The 19535-nt window shown below is 45.7% G+C and overlaps 2 protein-coding genes across 11 annotated transcripts in view; one reads left to right on the top strand and one right to left on the bottom strand.

Moving 5' to 3' along the window:
• Positions 1–4846, top strand: part of fzd3a (frizzled class receptor 3a) — a 24216-nt gene extending 19370 nt beyond the window's left edge. For 3 of the 4 annotated variants that reach the window (XM_042096357.1, XM_042096358.1, XM_042096356.1), the window contains 2 exons: positions 1–110; positions 454–1804. The exon at positions 1–110 is cut by the window's left edge. In XM_042096357.1, coding sequence (XP_041952291.1) covers positions 1–110; positions 454–709 — 366 coding nt within the window. In that variant the 3' untranslated portion in view covers positions 710–1804. Of the gene's footprint in view, positions 111–453; positions 1805–4760 lie in introns of those variants that run through there. The other variant, XR_006032563.1, reaches the window with a different exon arrangement.
• The window catches only part of cdc42bpab (CDC42 binding protein kinase alpha (DMPK-like) b), a 67643-nt gene continuing 49991 nt past the window's right edge, over positions 1884–19535 (bottom strand). For 4 of the 7 annotated variants that reach the window (XM_042096340.1, XM_042096344.1, XM_042096341.1 and 1 more), the window contains 17 exons: positions 19149–19232; positions 18929–19034; positions 18657–18793; positions 17577–17716; positions 17338–17419; positions 16924–17143; positions 16508–16570; positions 15541–15839; positions 13994–14315; positions 12247–12344; positions 11845–11929; positions 11284–11407; positions 10849–10966; positions 9145–9265; positions 8520–8677; positions 6752–6826; positions 1884–4964 (listed from right to left, as the gene is read on the bottom strand). In XM_042096340.1, coding sequence (XP_041952274.1) covers positions 4833–4964; positions 6752–6826; positions 8520–8677; positions 9145–9265; positions 10849–10966; positions 11284–11407; positions 11845–11929; positions 12247–12344; positions 13994–14315; positions 15541–15839; positions 16508–16570; positions 16924–17143; positions 17338–17419; positions 17577–17716; positions 18657–18793; positions 18929–19034; positions 19149–19232 — 2364 coding nt within the window. In that variant the 3' untranslated portion in view covers positions 1884–4832. The remainder of the gene's footprint in view (positions 4965–6751; positions 6827–8519; positions 8678–9144; positions 9266–10848; positions 10967–11283; positions 11408–11844; positions 11930–12246; positions 12345–13993; positions 14316–15540; positions 15840–16507; positions 16571–16923; positions 17144–17337; positions 17420–17576; positions 17717–18656; positions 18794–18928; positions 19035–19148; positions 19233–19535) is intronic. The other 3 variants (XM_042096342.1, XM_042096345.1, XM_042096346.1) reach the window with 3 other exon arrangements.

Genomic DNA, 19535 nt, shown 5'->3' with positions numbered 1-19535 from the left:
CACTTGGCCATGCTGGACGAGCCGGCCAGTGGCAGCACCAGCCGGGCGGGGAGCGTCCGCAGCAAGGCCAGCAGCCACCCCGGCAGCCAGCGACGGGCCAGAGACGGCAGGTAGGAGAACAGTATAACATCATCAGCATATATACAGGCCTACACACAGAACAGAGCAATGCAACACACTCGTGTACACACTGTTCAATAACACGGTACAAACCAATAGAACCTAGAATATAGATCTATAGTCTATAGTACAAAAATAACACTGTGGATGTGTATAGCATAGTATAGCGCAGTTCAGCAAAGAACCGTGTATGACCGTATGATTGTCTCACTGCCCATATTTACTCACTCATATTTATCAGTTTGACACCTACTGACAACAAAAGAATGTGCATAGTTCCAGAGTACCGGTACTAAACATTGCACATGTCTGTGTATTTGTGTGTGTGATCAGGGTCACAGCCACCAGTTTCCGCAGCCCAGAGGAGCGACTGCCGTATGGCAGCATGCCCCGTCTCATCGACCAGTCACGTCACTGCAGCACCACCCGCCTGGAGAGCCAGTCCCGGCACGGCAGCACCCAGCGGCTGGAGAGCCAGTCCCGGCACGGCAGCACGCGGGACCTCAGCATCACCACTCAGCATCACATCCAGAGCACCCCTGGCAACGGTATCCATCGAGTTGTCGAGGAGGACGGGGCCACGGCCTGAGTAGCGAAAGATCATTCTCTTCAAGATGGGAGAAGAATGAGCAAGTGACTTAAATGTGAACATGGACATTTGGATACTGGGCTCAGAATCCTCAGCCCACATTTTCTCCAAAGTTCTCCTCTTTCCTATCAAAACTTGGGAAACAGGGTGGGATGTAGGCTTGCAAAAAACCCAAAGTGACTGAGGAAGGCACAGTGGGATTTTATAGTCGGTGCAAAGCAGAGATACGGGATGGTACTTAATATGATTACAGAAGGAATGTGAGTTTATGCCCATCCAGAGAGCGCGAGAAAGAGACAGAGAGAAAGAGAGAGAGAGAGAGAGATAGAGAGAGGTGTTGTGATCGCAGGATGACTCTTCAGTGCTTCAGCTTTCTCTAGTCAGACTACAGCTCAGGGTTTAGGTGTAGTGTTAATGTGCTGGGCATGAGGTACGGTGCTTTTTTGCAAGTTACACCAATTCTACACGTACTGTATTATACAGAGCACTGAGGAGGAAACGCAGACAGGCCACCCTGGAGTGGCTAACAGGAACACATGTTGGTGTGGAGACCTTTATTTGGATCCAAAGTTTGACCTCTACTACACTCTCCTGCCCTCTAGCTGTTTATTTGCAGGTTCTAACACACGTGCGGGTGCTAGTTGGCCTCTGCTGCGTGGGACGTGTTTGTTTTCCGTTGCACTTCCAACTAAAAATGGTTCATGTGTGCTTGTGGCGAGCCTCCTTGCAAAACAATGGGGCATGTGTTGTTTAATGCGTTGTCTTAATTGGATTTTGTGAACTAGCATTTCAAGGGTCAAAATTGCTGTCTCAAAGCTGCAAGTAGAGCGGAATTCCAAACAACCCTTCATTTATGGAACTGTAGCATAGATAGTGTTCAGAGTTTTTTCAGGGCCGAGTCCTTGAAATAGGACACCTTTCATTTGAATACTTCTATGCCCTTCCTCTTAGTAGTAAGTACTTTAAAAAAAAAGTAGGGAGAAGTTTAGCACTGTTTTCAAATAGTTGCATTGAATGTGTATAGATGTAAATGTTCTGTTTTTGTTTTCTGGGCAAATGTGAAATTTGTAATAAACCATGATTTTTTAAGTGTGACGAGGAGGATTTCCTTCCTGCTGTATTAAATGAAAGCACAAACATGGTAAACATCAAGAACAACAACTGGATCCACATCTTTAATATCCCTCCGCTTTTATTGAATTACATCGGAGTCAGGTTAATATAATCATTTCTCCACAAACATGTGGCGGCCAGTTTCATACATTATTCAGTTGACCTCCCACCTTAAATATCTCTGTGCAAAACAAAAAAAAGAAGAATAAATCTACCTGTGTTGGACAACCCTCATAGAACCTTGCCCAAAGCTCATCATGTGAGTGAATTTAATTTTGCGTAACAGTATAACAAAACCGAACCCCAAGAAATGATTACACCTATGACATGCAAAAAAACTGTACAACTTATTACAAGGTAATTCCTTAAAAAAAGGTGAGTGAGCGAAGACAAACTGAAATTTCAAAGGCAATTTCTCTTCAGAACAATCCCCTCTAAAATGTCTACTATGTCCTCTTCCAAAGCAAATCCCTCTAGTCAGTGATGGCCCGGGAGCCTTTTTAAAAAAGCTCTAATAGGGTGCCACTTTAATAAGACTTCCAGATGCTGTCATTTTGGTCAAACACAGCTGTCCCTCAGAAGTACTCAGACATACTAGTGTTAGTGGAGGTCAGACTAACCTGAGAAGGGTGCTAGTCAAAGACTTGCCTTTTCTCCATACCTTCCATGTATGCAAGAGCTCATCTCTTCACATTCAACAAATTCTATATACGTGGGCAGGGTAGGGTAAACGTGGGCATATCTATACCCAAGAGTACAAATAATAACAATAACATCATGACTGTTATATGGAGTGAAAGGGGCATTACAGTCATTTCAAACTGAGATGATAATGATTGTGCAGTTTTTAAAATTTGTGTGATAGTCCCATTTAGAAATCACAGGATTACAATCTTCACTGACAGTACTTCCATAACCCTCTTTTCCAGATTAGCATTGTTGATGTAATTACAAGACATTGTTTAAAAGTGGATAAAAACACAACTCAATGGATGAAAACAAACCTATATAAGAGAACTCCTCAGGTAACTTCAAGTTTATGAAAGAAAGTCATTTCTTGGAGAGTTTGGTCTGTTGTCTGTAGCAATGGGTTTAAGGAATGTAAATTCACATTGGTCGTCTTGGTAAAATATTCGAATACAGAGGGTTGTTATGAACAACAAAAGTGGTACATTCCAAAGCCCCTCTTCATTCTCTTCAAACTGGAGTATCTCTGTAGTCGTGAATATAGCTAGGTCCCATCATTTAAACATAGGTCAAACTAGTCCTTCTGTTAAGGTCTGACAAATACCGATGGGCATTCCTGTCAAAAAATTCAAGTACACCAAGCCTTTACAATGCATCTGCAGTGGTCGTGACAACAGTCAAAAAATTCCCACAGTGAGCAGTTGGTTTTACATAATGTTTTTTCCCCAAGTGTCTTTTATAATTCTGTGGCAATTCCAAACTAATCAAACAATCATAGATAACTTTTTGTGTGGTCACGTAATAATTTTCCTAGTTTCCAAAACTGTTGACAAGGTGAAACATCAAGATGTCTTACTTGTGCACAATGTCATTCTAGTCTAGCACATGTGGAAGGCGATGCACATTCGGTAATATCAGTAACAACCGCTGAGAGGAAAGTTTAGCGTCTGAAGTGGAGGAGCCAATGAACTGACAGTACGTGCAAGTGGAAGGTAAACATTCGGAAACATTGTAAACTGTAATGCATAATTAAATGGTTTTCCTCCGCGACTTGACAGAGAAAAAAAAAAAACACTCCACCAGTCTGAGAATTAAATAAAAACAATTCTAAAATGCGAAAGAAAAAAACGAAACAGAAGATGCATCAAACAAAAACAGAGAAAGTGGTTTTAAAAGACAGCCTTGAGTGATTCCTCTTCTCTGGATATTCTCAAGAACAGAATGAGTGTCATTCCCTCTCATTGTTTTTTCCCGCTGTTCTATATTATTTTCTTATCATATATTATACTCTACTTTTTAATGTATGTACATCACTGGATATGTGGGCGTGTCCGTGATGCAAAGGGCTGTGCTGATTGGTCTAAAACTATAGGAAGGAGATTGACTCGCATAAAAGTAGGAGTGGTCATTATGTTCGATAACTTGACAGGCATCGTCCATAGCATCCCTAAGGTTCTATAGCAGGAAGACAGCAGACTGTGGGTAAATGCATTGCATGTGTGCATTGTGTCTGTCTATGTAGTTGCTATGGGTAAGTAAGTGTCAGTCCATATTAGGCAGTTTAAGCTTTTTTTCTCTTGCTGATGAAACAAAGGCGTCGTACTTGCACACACCCCTGTGCTGAGGAGATAGAATGAGATGAGGTGGCATTTGTGTTGCATTAACAGTGAAACCCCCTTTTACTTTGGCCAGTTTGGTTCAGTCTGCAAATCACAGGCCAAAGGGGTGTTGGGGGGGTAGGTGCTGATTGCTGTCGTTTCATTTTGTGGAGTCTCACGCGGAGTAATAAATAAGGAGTTCACCCCCCAAATGATATTATGTACAGATACCAGTCACAGAGTGTAAAATCTCCCAGTCTCCAACAATGGGCTTCGTTGTCCTGTTGGTAGCCAAGGGACTTAAGTTCAAGACCACCAAATATGTGATTCAATTTCATCTCTGTCTCAGTTCCAGTTACAAAGCAGGTCTGTAGAAAGAGGGGCAGGGGAACTATTTTTTCCTTGCACAAACACACACTCTCTCTCACACACACACACACACACACACAAATGCGTCAATTTCGATACACATACACACTCATAGCATAATAACAGTGGCCTCTCCCTACTGGGGGTGGCGTGGCATGGCGGGGGTGGGGGAGTGGTCTGTTAAGCGCCTTTAAGACAGAGGGCAGAGCTTGGAGTGCTATTGGCCAAGTACACAACAAGGATGAGGGCAGGAAGGACAGTGGATGGGAAGGAGTTCTGTGGAGAGAGAGAGAGAGAAAGGTGGGGAAGGGTTATTATGGGATGTGGGGTAGGGGGGTGTCCAGAAGCGCGTCCCCTCATGTGTCCCAGGCGGTGCGGTCTGTGCTCTCTAAGGAGAGGGACTTGGTCTTGTGCGGGGAGGCGGGGCTTGGCGGGCTGCTGAAGGTGGAGCTGTTGGAGGCAGTGGAGTGACGCGGAGAGTCCGAGTCCTGGAGGAAGAGGAGGAGGAGGAGGAGGAAGAAAAACACGTTTAGGGACCAATGTTGAGATGACACAGATGGAGAGAGAGGAGGACAGGGAGGAAATGAAAGAAGCAGGAGACTCCAAAATAATGACACAGAGAAGGTTCCGGAACTCCTGAAGTCTACATTCCAGGACAGTTTGGTTGGCTAGATCCTGTTTGTTTATGGCTGATCAAGAGTTGAAAAATCGGGTTCTCAAACTTAATAGAATCCCAATACACACAGCAGACAGAGAGGGCACCAGTGAAGCGTGAAATGTCTGCCTCATTTCATTAGGGGAGCAATGTGGTGGTGCGTGGCATGGCCTTCATCTGTTCATGCACTTCTCCAGGTAGCAACAGCTGAATACATTTTCACATTTCCAGCTGACATGCTCTTGTCAAAAAGAAATCCACACACAACTGAACGGAGGGCGATGAATGCTCACTGTTTTTGCTACATCAAGGCTTTTCAACATTGCTGCATTTGTTTTTGTTTTTTTGTGCATTTGCCCCTGTCAGTTAAATGGCCAGACTGTCCCTTAAATCACTTAAGCACATTTTACAGACATATGCAGCAATTTCAGTTCTGGGAGCTTTACCCAAATGTAAGTATGTATCCTTAACTTCCTTTATTTAAAGTTAGATAATAAACAATATAGCACATTTCTTGCCCATTTAGAAGTTGCAACATATTGTTTTTGTTGTCAAAATCAGATTTTAGGTGTACCATAATGCTCTGTGATACCAATATTTCTGTGATTATTTGAATATTTTGTTGTTCCTTTGTTACATTGGAAGGGAAATTTCCCCTGGGGATCAATAAAGTATCTATCTATCTATCTATCTATCTATCTATCTAAATGTAAATTGATTAAATCAAAAACAGACAAACATTTTCACAGGAATATTGGGAAGCACTATTTTACTACAGCTTTAGTCGTACATTGTTTATGGTCTAGAGACAATATTTGTGCATTGTTTTGACACCAAAAAATACATGTTGCAGTGTCATGCTACTTTTGGAGAAAATCTCAATGTGTTGAAGGAACATGTAGAATCAGGGTACATAGACATGCTTGCTTACAAATCATCTGGATTACACAAGGATAGCGCACACACACACACACACACACACACACACACACACAAGTACACACAAGCACACACAACAAGTAGCTATTTCTGTAAAGTGATATAGGCAACATACATTCACTGTGTGTGTGTGTGTGTGTGTGTGTGTGTGTGTGTGTGTGTGTGTGTGTGTGTGTGTGTGTGTGTGTGTGTGCTATGTGTATACACATGTGTATGGAGACACATGCAAAGTCCACAACACTGAAGGAAAGCTGCCCCTCTATATCCATCACTACTCTACAGCGCAACCTATCAGCACTCCTCGAGCAATCCTACTAGTTGGAGTCTCTGATGGGCATCTGGAGAAGCCAGTGGGATTGAGATGGGAGCAAGGGAATGCAGACTGTGGATGGGAAGCTTGCCATTCCAAACACAAACCCACATCAGAGCCACAGGTGGTGTGAAAATGTGTGTGTGTGTGTGTGTGTATGTGTATGTGTGACCAGCCAACAAGCAAGCCAGCCAGCCATGGAGTCAAAGGCCTACCAGCCAATGAGCCTGTGGTCACTGGGGAAGACATGGTGGGGATGAACTGAGGGCTTTGCGATGGACCACAACGAGGGATTGGAAGGCCAAGGCAGGCAATGGGGGAGACTTTGGAAGTGTGTTTGACGTGTGTGTGTGTATGCGTGTTGACTTTACCTTCATCTTACTAAGCAAGGTCCTTAAAGCCCTTTTCAGATCGGGGGTCTTCTCAGAAGGCGATACGGTCTGCCACTGAAGAGGAGAGTTAACACTTTCAGCTGACATATACAGCGGAGGTGGTGGTGGTGGTGGTGGGAGGAGGGACGGGGATGGGTGGTGGTGCGGTGTGGTGTGGCGTGGGACTCCACATGCTTGGGAGAAGGGAGGAGGCTCATTCGGAGCTGGGACCACTGAGATGGAAGGGTGATGTGGGGGGTGTGGGGGGGTGGGAGGCTAGAGAGCAAGGTGCATCCTGGGAGCAGGATTTGGGTGGGTCGTGGAAGGGATCAAGGGTCAGACCTCAGCCCAGGTTTCTGGCAATGACATGGAGAATAAAGGCCAGGCAACACAGCCAGAGTGGAGCTGATAGGAGAGAAAGGGTCGGAGGAGGAGAGCAGTCCAGGTGACGTACTGTAGGAGGCTGGTCAGGAGATATGGGGAGGGTGGCGCGGAGGTGTCAGGGCGTGAATGTAGCGAGGTTGTGTGGGAATGACAAGGCAGTCGTAGGTGAGACAGGAAGTGATTCCTGTCACTGATGAGGTGCTCTTCAAGCGAGGGTTGGTTGCCACAAAGTCTTTCAAGAATGGCCAGAAGTGCTGCCCCTCAGATGTGTCATAAACCTAACCAACAGCTTAATGCTGACCATTGTCTCTCATAGTATTGCCAAATAGCGACAACAATTAAAACGTACTGCTCCGCAAAAAAAAAAAACACTTCCTTGTTCAGATGGGAAAACAGAGTCACTGAAACCCATAAGAACTTCTGCAAACAAAGGTTACCATGTGACAGTACAGAGAGTTCTATTTTGTCATATTGATCAGAATGTCCCCATTACCATAATGTTGGTTTATGTAAAGTTCAGCGCAGCAAATCATGACCAGTTATAACCTGCCTACGACCTAAAGTCAAGTGTTGCTCTGGATACCGCAGGTCTACCAAGAGAGTGGTTGGGGGCAAAAGACGTCATTCCTGAGGGTCAGATGGGGAGAGGAATGGGTGGAGGTGGAATACAGGTGGACAGTTTGGAGAATCACATTCATGAGTACTGTACACAGTGGCAGCGGAGTGAATCGAATATGTCCATCACAGGTCAGATTAAAGTAGCCTGAGATGAATGGGAGAGCCAGTCAGCGACTGAACAAGCCCTTGCTCTCTTCAGAGATCGTCTCTGGGCGTGCGTGTTCTGATGAGGAAATCTTTAACAATGCAAATGTTATACTGCACCACTAATACGTAAGGGATAATGTATAGAACGCCGGTCATTATTGGGAATAAGTCCCGACAGGGCGAACCGGACCCCTACGCGCAGCGGAGAACACAGCTGATCAACCGTCTGCTTTCACTTTTGAATGAAGTTCCAGGTCCTTCCCTCGGAAATAATGACCGCTAGAACTTTGGGAAATCCCATTCAAGTCAATGGATCGTTCTACTTGCCTTGTGAAGAGCCGTGTAATAATACAAAGTAATCGCTTCAACATCCCCTCTAGAGGCTGACACCTCCCTTGTTATCTCTGATTTGGCTGTTTCAAAGGTTTTCTAAGTAGAATTTATAAACTGCTTTGGAGAGTTTGTGCTAAAGAAGAACATGAGAGAGAGAGAGAGAGAAAAAGAAAGCGAGAGAGAGAGAAAGAGAGAGAGAGGGAGGGAGAGAAAGACACAGAGAGAGAGAGAGAGAGAGAGAGAGAGAGAGAAAGACAGATATGCTCTGCTGTCTTCCTGCACTCACCTCACGGTCAAACTGTGAGAGGGGTGCGTCCCCCACATCCATGCCCCCTCCAGAAGACAGCGAGCTCTCGGACGGCGAGGTCATGGTCTGGCGCTTGGAGCTGTAGCTGCTACCAGAGAACTCCCGCCTCAGGGCATTACCGTTCTGAGAGTTAGAGCCTGGACACAGAGAGAGAGAGAGAGAGGGGGGGGGGGGGGGGGGAGGAGAGAGAGATAGAGAGAGAGAGAGGGGGAGAGGGAGAGAGAGGGAGAGAGAGAGCGAGCGAGAGAGAGAGAGAGAGAGAGGGAGAGGGAGGGAGAGAGAGAGAAAGGAAGGGAGAGAGAGAGAGAGAGGGGGAGATAGAATGAGAAAGGTCAGAGGAAGAATGTAGAGGAAATGGAGGGAGAGTGGGAAAAATAGAGCAATGGAGAAATAAAGAAAGAGCAAGAGAGAGATAATGGCAACAAAAGTCAAAATGTGTAGACAGGACAAAAATGGACAAACATTTGCTCGTCGTTTTTTTGCTTTGCTATTGCAATGGGCGCTACTTGTGAGTGTCATCACAAACGTTCTAGACTTTCTAAACAATTAGACTAAAGTCTAGTCTGTGTGATGGGGGTTCTGAGGGTTCTGGAGGGGAACTCACGTATGCCCAGCCCACTGCTGGCACTCATGGATCGACCCGGTTCTCCACGGTTCTTGTTGATGGAGGGGATGCTGACGGAACCGCTGAATGCACCCCGGTTCTCGTGACCCCGCACATTCTGCTGATTAGACACATCACACACACACACACACACACACACACACACACATGAGATAAGAGTGGGATTTCTGATGGAAGCATTTTCCCTCTCAAGGTGACTTCTGGCTGAATCAGCAGTTAGTATAGTATCACTCGCAATGAATGTTCAAAGGATTAGATAAGTGTGTGTGTGTCTGTCTGTCTGTGTGTCTGTGTGTGTGTGTGTGTGTGTGTGTGTGTGTGTGTGTGTGTGTGTGTGTGTGTATAAAAATGTGTGTGTGTGGTTGTGTGTGTGTATATACAGTGTGTGTGTGTGTGTGTGTGTGTGTGTGTGTGTGTGTGTGTGTGTATGTATATGTGTGTGTGTGTGTTTATGTGTGTGTGTGTGTGTGTGTGTGTGTGTGTGTATGTATATATGTGTGTGTGTATGTGTGTGTGTGTGTGTGTGTGTGTGTGTGTATGTGTGTGTACAGTATATGTGTATGTGTATGTGTGTGTGTACAGGGCTTGAAAACTAAATTATTTTTCAAAAGTTCCGTTCCGAATGGTTCAGGTAGGCATATGTTTAACGTTTTCGTTCTTGCATGCGTTCCGCCACCAACATATCGGTCCTGAACCGGTTCGGAACGCAAAATATCGTTCGTTCTTAAAGTTCCGGCAGTGTTTGGCGGGCCTATCAAGTCTAATTTTGTGGACTTTACCTTAGAATAGACGTACTCATTATTTCCCCCTTGATTTAGAATATACCGTAGCTATGCCCAAAAATAATAAATCACAGGTGGCATCCAAAAACATTCAGATGGGCTATCCATCCCATAGCCTACAGACTTACTGTAGGCCTAACCTATGCCTATAAATAATTTCTTCTCAAAAATATTTCTGGATACGTGCTAAACTCCTTACCTGGTTGTAGCCTAAGTTTTATCCATATGGAGATCTTCAAAGGCTTGCGCTATAATTCCAACCCTGTTTATAAACGAACCTGTCTGTTGCTGACAAGGCCTATCTCAAATTTCCCGTTTAACTCTTCTACATAGAATAGGCTATAATTGCACAAACATTTCAAATCCCGACTTTAAAACGACAAGGCGTGGACAGGCAAAATAGGCTATTACGCATAGGCTACAAACAATTTCCAAATCAGTTTCAGTAGCCTACGCTACGAGCTGGCCTAAGATCCGAAGTGGCAGACGGATAGGTTACATTACAACAGCAAGACAAAATATACACATTTGGACCAAAGGTTCATTTATTCGTTTTTTTTTTTTCAAACTGCAGAAATCAAATTATTAGGCTATCCGTCTACAATCAAACAAGTAGAACACTTAGGATATGCTTTTGTGAAATTTTATAAAATATATAGAGAACGAAAAAAAACGTTATTAACCGGTTTTGTGGATTTCAGAATAACGTTTCTGTTCCGCAACAGTTGAAGACCATTTTGTTTTCGTTTCCGTTTCTCGTAAAAAAATTCCGTTCGTTTTTGGTTTTGGTTTTCGTTCCTTGAACCGGTTCTGTGTGTGTGTGTGTGTGTGTGTGTGTGTGTGTGTGTGTGTGTGTGTGTGTGTGTGTGTGTGTGTGTGTGTGTGTGCGCGCACACGTTACCATGGGCAGGTCCATGAGAACATGCATGCCGTCTCCTGGGCCCATGTGGGCCACGTGGTTGAAGTTGGTGGGGTTGGAGATGAGCTTGCTCCTCATCTCTGGGTCTCGCAGCATCTCTCTGCAGGAACCAGGGAAACACATACCGTATCAAAGGAAAGCTCTCTCTATGTGTGTGAAATGCTTGATTTTTGTACTGTGTTACTGTAACTGTACTGAAACATATGCATGCAGCCTTTAACTAAGACTGTTATTTGTGTATGTGTCACTTTGATTACTATTGAAACCTATATTACATGCATCCAAGCACTTTTGATGAATATGCACATAAATACATACATACATTTTGTGTCTGTGTGTGAGAGAGTGAGAGTATGCGTGTATATGTGCGTGTATATGTGTGTGTGTGTGTGTGTGTGTGTGTGTGTGTGAGTGTACCTCCTCTGCTGTAACCTCTCCTCCTCAGGCACTCTGAAGGAGAAGCGTCTCTTGTTGTTCATGCTCCGCACCATCTGCTTCCTACTGTTCTCACGGACCTCCGGCACCACCAGTTCATCCCCCTCTACAAACACACAGAGAGAGAGACAGAGAGAGAGAGAATGTGAGACAGAGAGAGAGAATGTGAGACAGAGATTAAACATGTAAAAATTTTGCACACTAACTGTACACATATCAAGTATACATATCACACATACCAAATAGGCATCCATGCATGCAAACATTTAAACGTCATACCACAACTGTACATAAAACACCAGCTAAAGCCACACTCTGTCCATAGTAATCTTATGCTGATCATGTAAGCTTTTGAGTATGTGAGCCACATAATCTTTACACGATACAGATCATTCCTAATCCATTATCATTCACTGCAGCACTGAATTGTGTCATTTTCCTTTTAATCATGTTCATCAACTTGCACTCATAGGACAATCAGTCTCAGTCTCACTGAACCATCCTAAATCTTATTCTCAAGAGACTGTAATGTGAGACTCCTACCAGCCATTTTGTTTCTGAAGTAGACCAGTCGCACGGTCTCCCAACCCAACAAGTTCAGCGATCCGTCTATGTTCAAAGGTCGGGCCTGAAAACAACACATACACACACACACACACACACACACACACACACACACACACACACACACACACACACACACACACACACACACATTCACATGTAGGGTTGTAATGACCTTTAAATGTATGTATTACATACATTACATACAGTATAGGGGCTAGACCAGACTATTGCCATCTACTGGTCATCAGCCATATTGTGTGTCTGTACAGTATCTTCTGTCTGCACTGTCCACCTGTGCGTAACCTATGGCATGCCACAGCCTGTGTGAAACCTGTGCATTGAGTACATTGAATGAATACTACTGATAGCAACACAGACCTTCTTCAGCGGGATGGTCTGGATCCACTCCATGCTGTTCACATCAAACACGTCCACTGCGTTCTCACTGTACACCGACAGATAGGGGGCGCTGAAGCCTGTAGGGGTTGGGTGGAGCATAAATAATGAGAACAAACGATATTGAAGCCGTCTAGCCAATGACCACGGATCCTGGACCAATTGTGTGAGCAGCTTTGAGGGCATGCCTTTGGTGAATGATATGCCTCACAATCACATGGCCAACGTATATTCAGTGGAATTTATCTTTTTATCTTTTAGTTTCACCTCAGTTCAATTGTGAGATGAGATATGTGCTTATTGATCACTGATCTTAAATGATCCTTGCAATGGGTCTCTCATTTGTACCCATGATAATAACAAACCTGATGTAGACCCCTATGACAGAGCCAGGGATATTTATAGGGATGGGAGCTAAGATCTTACTTTACTTTATTTTCCCAACCATTATAGAGGTGAATGGATCTGTGTTTTTAGATGTTGATAGATGAGGTCTAGTACAGGACCTGTGAGGTGGTAATGAGGACCTACTGCACAGGGACTATGTGATTACCTAACAATGGAGTCTTTCATCTTTCAGTCTTTTAACATGTACTAGGAGAGAATATATTGTACCATAAAGTATACTAGAAATAGTATATACTGTATATGAGAAGATAATGCTAGAATGGGAGCTCGCCAGCGAGAGAAGTGTGACCCGCCACTCCCAGATTCAGCCCTCTACACGTTCCGCTTCACAATACTTCCTGGACCTGTGACTGAGGCTGGAAGCACTGCCCCCTGCTGGGGAATTAAGGAAGTGCTCCTCAGACTAAAGGGACCTCTAACTAGAGAAAAATAACGAAATAAAAAGGGGAGAGAAAACATATAAGCAAGCAAGGGCCAGGATCTAGAGAAAACAGACATAAGGATAAACGGGTAAGCATGACCCACAGGGTTCGGGTCAGGCTGGGAGACAGGAGAGAAAGGGACGATGCCACACAGAGAACGATGATGGCGGAAAAAGACAGTGACAGAGAAGGACAGCTACAGTGAAGGCAGGTAGTATGATGGAGCGGAGCATGTAGGGGAACTCTGGAGGATTATACCTACTGCCTGCGTGTAGTCACCCCCCCCCCCCCCTCCCCCGCCCAAGCCCATCCGCAGACAGAGACATGTATGTGTGACAGAAACACACATACATCCCACACAGATATGCAGCACACATACATCCCACACAGATATGCAGCACACATACATCCCACACATACATCTTTTGCTCCCCATTTTAGCAGTCTCCCACACCACATACACACACACACAAACACACACCTAAACAACAACATATACAGCAACACATACACAACACAGACTCACACTGCACAAAACACATGTGCGTAGCACAGACAAATGCATGCACACACACACACACACACACACACACACACAAACACACACCAACATATACAGCAATACATACACAACACAGACTCACACTGCACAAAACACATGTGCGTAGCAAAGACAAATACACACACACACACACACACACACACACACAAACACAAACACGCACACACACCAACACATACACAACACAGACTCACACTGCACAAAACACATGTGCGTAGCACAGACAAATACACACACACACACACAAACAACATATACAGCAACACATACACAACACAGACAGATACACACACACACACCCCTCCACCCCATCCCCCCCACCCCACTGGGCACTCACAGCAGGCAGTGGGCACGGCGGGCCACATCAGCTCCTGCTGGCGCGAGCGCCGGCCCTGCCAGTCCACGTAGACGCCCAGGCTGCCGAAGCACAGCAGCAGCTCCTTGGGCGAGAGCTCCACGGCGCAGAGGGCATCAGCGCCGGGCGCCGCCTGCTGACTGAGGAACGTGAGCGTGGGGTCCTCGGGGTGCATCAGGCTCACACCACCCGAGGAGGCGCCGGTCAAGCCCTCGCCGGGCAGGGTGTAGCGGGCGAAGCCGGCCTGCCAGCCCACGCACAGGCGCTCGCTCTGCACTGCCATCCACTGGACCACGCCGGGCACCTGGGAGATGGGGAGAGGTCAAGGGTCAGAGGTCAGGCGTCGGGGTGAGGTTTAGGCAGAGATCACATTGAGCAGCGGCAAGCGGCAGGTTTCCTATTGTTCTCTATGGTTCGGCAGCAGGACGGTGGCAGCGCTAGCGTAACACTAACATTGAACAAGCTGAGCGTTGAACTTGGTTCAACTTTCAAAAGTGCAACGTGAGCGTATTCAATTGTCAGTTAAGGCAAGCCGTTACCATGTGTTACCATAGGAACGAGATAGAAGTTATTATGGTCTGAGCGTTGAGTTACACACCACTGCCCCTTGCCGCTGGTCAATGTGATCCATGCCTTAGGGTTTACCAGGTTCATTGTGTCCTCTAAGGCATTGGTTCTAAAAGTGGGGTCCCTGACAAAGTTTGCTACAAAATATGAAATTGTCTTATATGGCGAAAAATGCTACAGTATCAGTATTTGCCCAATTGATCTGCTGATACGGTACATCAATACGTCAAAACACTTTACTATTAATTAACCGCCAACAAAATGAAAGTTATGTGATGCAAACACTATGTGTTCAACACAATAGGCCTACATTTGACAAAGAAACAAAAATCCTACATACTATCAAAGTTTGCTAACATGACTATTGTGGTATTAGCACTCTATGTTTTTAAAATACATGTAACATAAGCATCTAACAGAAAAAAAGGCTATACAGCTACATGATTAACTTAAGTTTTATGTGTTATGTGTTATGATTATGAGGGGTCCTTGGAGAATTTTCCACTCCATGAGGGGTCCCCGGCCCACAAAAGTTTGAGAACCCCTGCTCTAAGGGTGTGATGAGACAGGGGGACGGTTTGTAAAACGCAAGGTGCACTGTCTTTTAATAAAAACGTGACTGACATCAGACATCTTTTTTCTGTTCTTTTTTATTGGCAGTAAGCATTTTGCGTCTGATCACTACATCCTAAAAGTGCTCGAATTCACATTGATTCTGTAAGCCTGTGGCAATTGAGGCAACGTCCTTCACAGAGAACGTACCACAAACAAAATCAGGCATCCCAAAAAGGGTATCCCCAAAGAGGGTATTTTTTTTCTACAAACAGTTATTTAAATCTGTGCTCTTCAAACTTGAAATGAAACATAAATAAAAAGATAAATGGGTTTCATGTAGAACACTGAAGTAAGATGGACATGGACACCTGTCTCCGGCCGTCTCTGCCCCACACTCCTGTGCTCACCTGGATCTCTCGGATGCGGCGGTGGCGGCTCTTGCTCTTGTTGAGCTCATAGACGATGACCTGCCGCTTCATGGCCACGCAGAGGCAGGTGAGGGCGCCGTGGCGCACCTGTCCCCACGTCAGCGCCTGGCAGCCCTTGGTGTCGGCCAGCTTAAAGGGCTCGCCGTCGCGCCCGTCCAGCGAGGCGGCCGGCATCAGCCGCACCTGCCGGTTCCGACCGGACACCACGGCCAGCAGCTGCTCTGGACCGATCAGCTCCACCTGGTGCACCTTCTTACTGTCGCCCACCCGGATGATCTCTGCATGGGGTATGGTGTGTGTGTGTGTTTGATGTGTTTGGTGTGTATGGTTGTGTGTGTGTGTGTGTGTGTGTGTGTTTGTGTGTTTGGGGAGAGACAGTGCTAGGTTAGGGTCAATCCAGCATAGATATAGAAATAGATTTAGAAGGAATAAAACTCGTTGAATGGAATCTGTTGTCACAGCAGTGACTGTATGCAATGCTAAACGCTGTGAAAATAGCTGTGGAAAAACTGTAAAATGGCTAATCTTGGCCTTATAATCCTTTATTTGTGTGAGGAGAAAAGATCACCATCCACGCCAACTACAGTTTTTTTTCTCTGGCAAGAGCTTTGTCATTCAACACACTGCAGTGCAGAACAAACACTTCAACAACAAAGGCAGGCGGCTCAAAGCATCTCTGGCAGTTGTGGAAGTCAACAAGGACAAAAAAAGTCTAACAACACGTCTCGCCTCTGGCACAACAGACACCATTCAGCATCCTTCAATTCAAAGTGAATTACGACTGAAGAATAATAATCACAGACAGCACTGTGCGTCTGAGGGAAAGCAACCCTGGAAGCTACAACTGTCTGTCTGGTAACACCTCATCTGACAGTGGACCGCTGTGCCTCACTGGGCTTGCCTTGCTAGACGATGGCTTCCCCAGCGTTCACCATTTTGCACTTACCGTCTTTGGTGACGTGGATGACAAACAGACCCTCTTCGTTGCCAAGGGCGACGCGCTCGTGATCTGAGGAGAGAGTGTGACAGAGGTGACGCGATGAGTGTGTGTGTGTGTGTGTGTGTGTGTGTGTGTGTGTGTGTGTGTGTGTGTGTGAGAGACATGAGATACGACAGCAGACTAAGACATCACAGGACTTAGGAGGGAGAGGGAGGAACAGAGCGAAAAACACTGAGTACTGTTACTGAGACATGTAGAGGGCAAATGATCAGAAACAAAAGATACTAGGGACACAGAGAAAAACAGATGATAAATTAGTTCACAAAAAGAAAACCAAAGGAATGACATAACAAAAAGACAAGATAATAACAGAGTGAGAGATATGTTGAGAGAGAGAGAGAGAGAGAGAGAGAGAGAGTCACCGATGATGGCTGCGGTCTGGGTGCCCTTGATGAGGGGCAGGGTGTTGTCGTAGGCCTCCTTGGGTGCGTAGACCAAACGCTCCTTCAGCTTGTGCTTGCGCAGGATTCGCTGCAGCTCGCTCAGCAGCCCCACCCACTTGTTGCGCTCGTGGTCACTGTCGGCCAGGATGAGGATGGAGGCCTTCTGGCCCGGAGACGCCGACATCTGGGAGCCAGTCACCTGCAGGAGGAGACGGAGTCATCATGAGTGACATTTGGTTAAAGAACACTAAGTAGAGTTCAGAGTGTGAGAGTTTGTTAAAGAACAATATATATATATATATATATATATATATATATATATATATATATATGATGTATGATGTATATATATATATAAATATATATATATATAGTCGTATTAAACACGCTTACTCTAAATATGCAGGGGACGTCTTTCCTGTTGGCGTGGATGACATCAGAGGCTAGAACAGAGCTGACAGCAAACTCTTCATCCCTAAAAAACAAGAAGGTAGAAAATGTTTTATCCTCTGCCTGTATCAGAGATTAGCAACATGACTATAACAAGGTTATGTGCTTTAGCTATGGATCGACAGTAGGGAAATGTAGTTCAGGTCCAGGACTACAACAGGGAAATGTAGTTCTTTACTCACCTCATGTCAATGACCTGGCTGACCACAACACTAGGTTGGGTGGCCCTGCCTTCACCCAGCTCATAAAGGAAGAGCTTGAAGTCGCAGACTACAGCTAGCGCACGCTGCCAACCCTTCTTCACACCTGTGGGTTTAGGCACCTGAGGGGGAGCCAGAGGGAGAGGTGTTTATTTTTTAGGGGTGTATATTTTTTAGGCTTTTTTGCCTTCATTTGGACAGGACAGTGGAGAGTGACAGAAAGCACGTGGGAGAGAGAGATGGGGAGGGATCGGGAAATGACCGCAGGTCGGATTCGAGCCTGGGTCCCCGTGGGCACTCGGACCCGTATATTGGTACAGGCGCTGTAGCCTGCTGTGCCACAGTGCCCCCGGAGAGATGTTAGACAGATATGGAAGTGTGTGATATCCCACCCCTTCCTGTATGCCTCCCCATTCACTTGAATAGGAAAGTAGCTGCCTGATAACTGCCCAAGGTGTGTTGAAAGATGGCCGCCGAGTGGGGAGACTTGCCCAAAAGGACTTTGTTATCAGTACTTAAATTATTAACTAGCTTATATATTTACAGTGTTTCCTACAAAAGCATGGTACAAACTACAAAATAAACATGATGTAATGCACATGTGCTATTGCTAAGTGTGACGACCCCCTGCATCTCTCACGGTCACTGTGTCCCCGGCGCAATGATGGTGTGAGACGCCAAGATGCTTTATTGACAATCGCCCGCACCTGTGCGGAAGCAAGCTTTAAAAGCTGGACCAACTTGCCCCTTACACTCTCTCTTGGCCCCCACACACACACACACATGCTCTCTTCCTCACACTCACCATCTCATACCTTCCCCTTCACTACACAACAAACATTCTCCACTCTCACTCTGTTCATTCATTACATCCTCATCCAGATTCCACATCCCCTAGACATTCTGTTTTCTGATATAAATAAATGTATTTGTTGACATTTCATTCAGTGTTCATTTCCCTTTCATGTTTGTGACCCACACAAGCCTGGGCCATTACACGGACGAAATAACTAAACATACAATCCCAAATGGAAGACACACACATCGGGACTTCTGGCTTACCCGGACATGCCCCTCATATGCCGTTCCGATGCCCCTCTGCGGGTCGATGCCCAGGGGGCCCTTGGTCTGGTCAGGTGGCACGGGGCAGACTGAAGGGGCCTTGTCGGCACACGCCACATGGCAGGAGAAGTTACACACTGTGGGCACAGAGGAGCGGTCATCACGACTAAGCATGCTCCGATTCCTACGGGGCAGTGAGTGCACCTAAAGCCATTCAGTCCTTTAAATATGTGTTGGGTCTATCCTTTCACTCCTGGCCACTAGGGTCTCACCTTCACACGTGCAGCCCTGCCGGATGAGGCCCACCATGAGGGAGGTGCACTGGTTGCATTTGGTCGGCACGGTGAAGGACTTGACCACAAACTGGTGAGCTTTGGGCTGCCGAGCAGGAGGGAAAGTGGGGTTAAGAGACACGTCTACACTCAGAGCACAAATGGATTGGGACACGGCACCGGTTGGTCTGCGCGTGAGTGTGTGTGTGTTGGCTTGTACCTTTGGAGAGGAGTGTCCCAGACTGCCGTAGCCGGACCCGGAGCGCATGGTGGGGGTGTGGACGCGAGATGGGTGGTCCATCAGCTAGAGGAGGACAGAGGACAGGGGATACAGGACAAAGCTCAGTGGTCGTGTGAAGACTGCTGCTTCTGGACCAGATGTATTATTGCAGTATCACATAACTCATGCTAATACTTCTAATGTCTCATGTTCTCTAATACTAATAATAACAAATAGTCATAAATGATTATAAAATGAGTCGGTCTATCGCTATTTTTGTCATCTACCCGTCTAAACAATGGTATAACTAAGCTTTGCTTGAAAACCAGCTTCACAGATGTTTTGAAGAGATGCCCTACTAAATGGTGGTCTCTAAAGTGTATGGGC

This window comes from Alosa sapidissima, chromosome 6 (genome assembly GCF_018492685.1).
Source record: "Alosa sapidissima isolate fAloSap1 chromosome 6, fAloSap1.pri, whole genome shotgun sequence".
NCBI classification, from domain to species: Eukaryota; Metazoa; Chordata; class Actinopteri; order Clupeiformes; family Clupeidae; genus Alosa; species Alosa sapidissima.
Note: the sequence above shows the minus strand (reverse complement) of the source record. Positions and strands in the feature narration are given on the sequence as shown.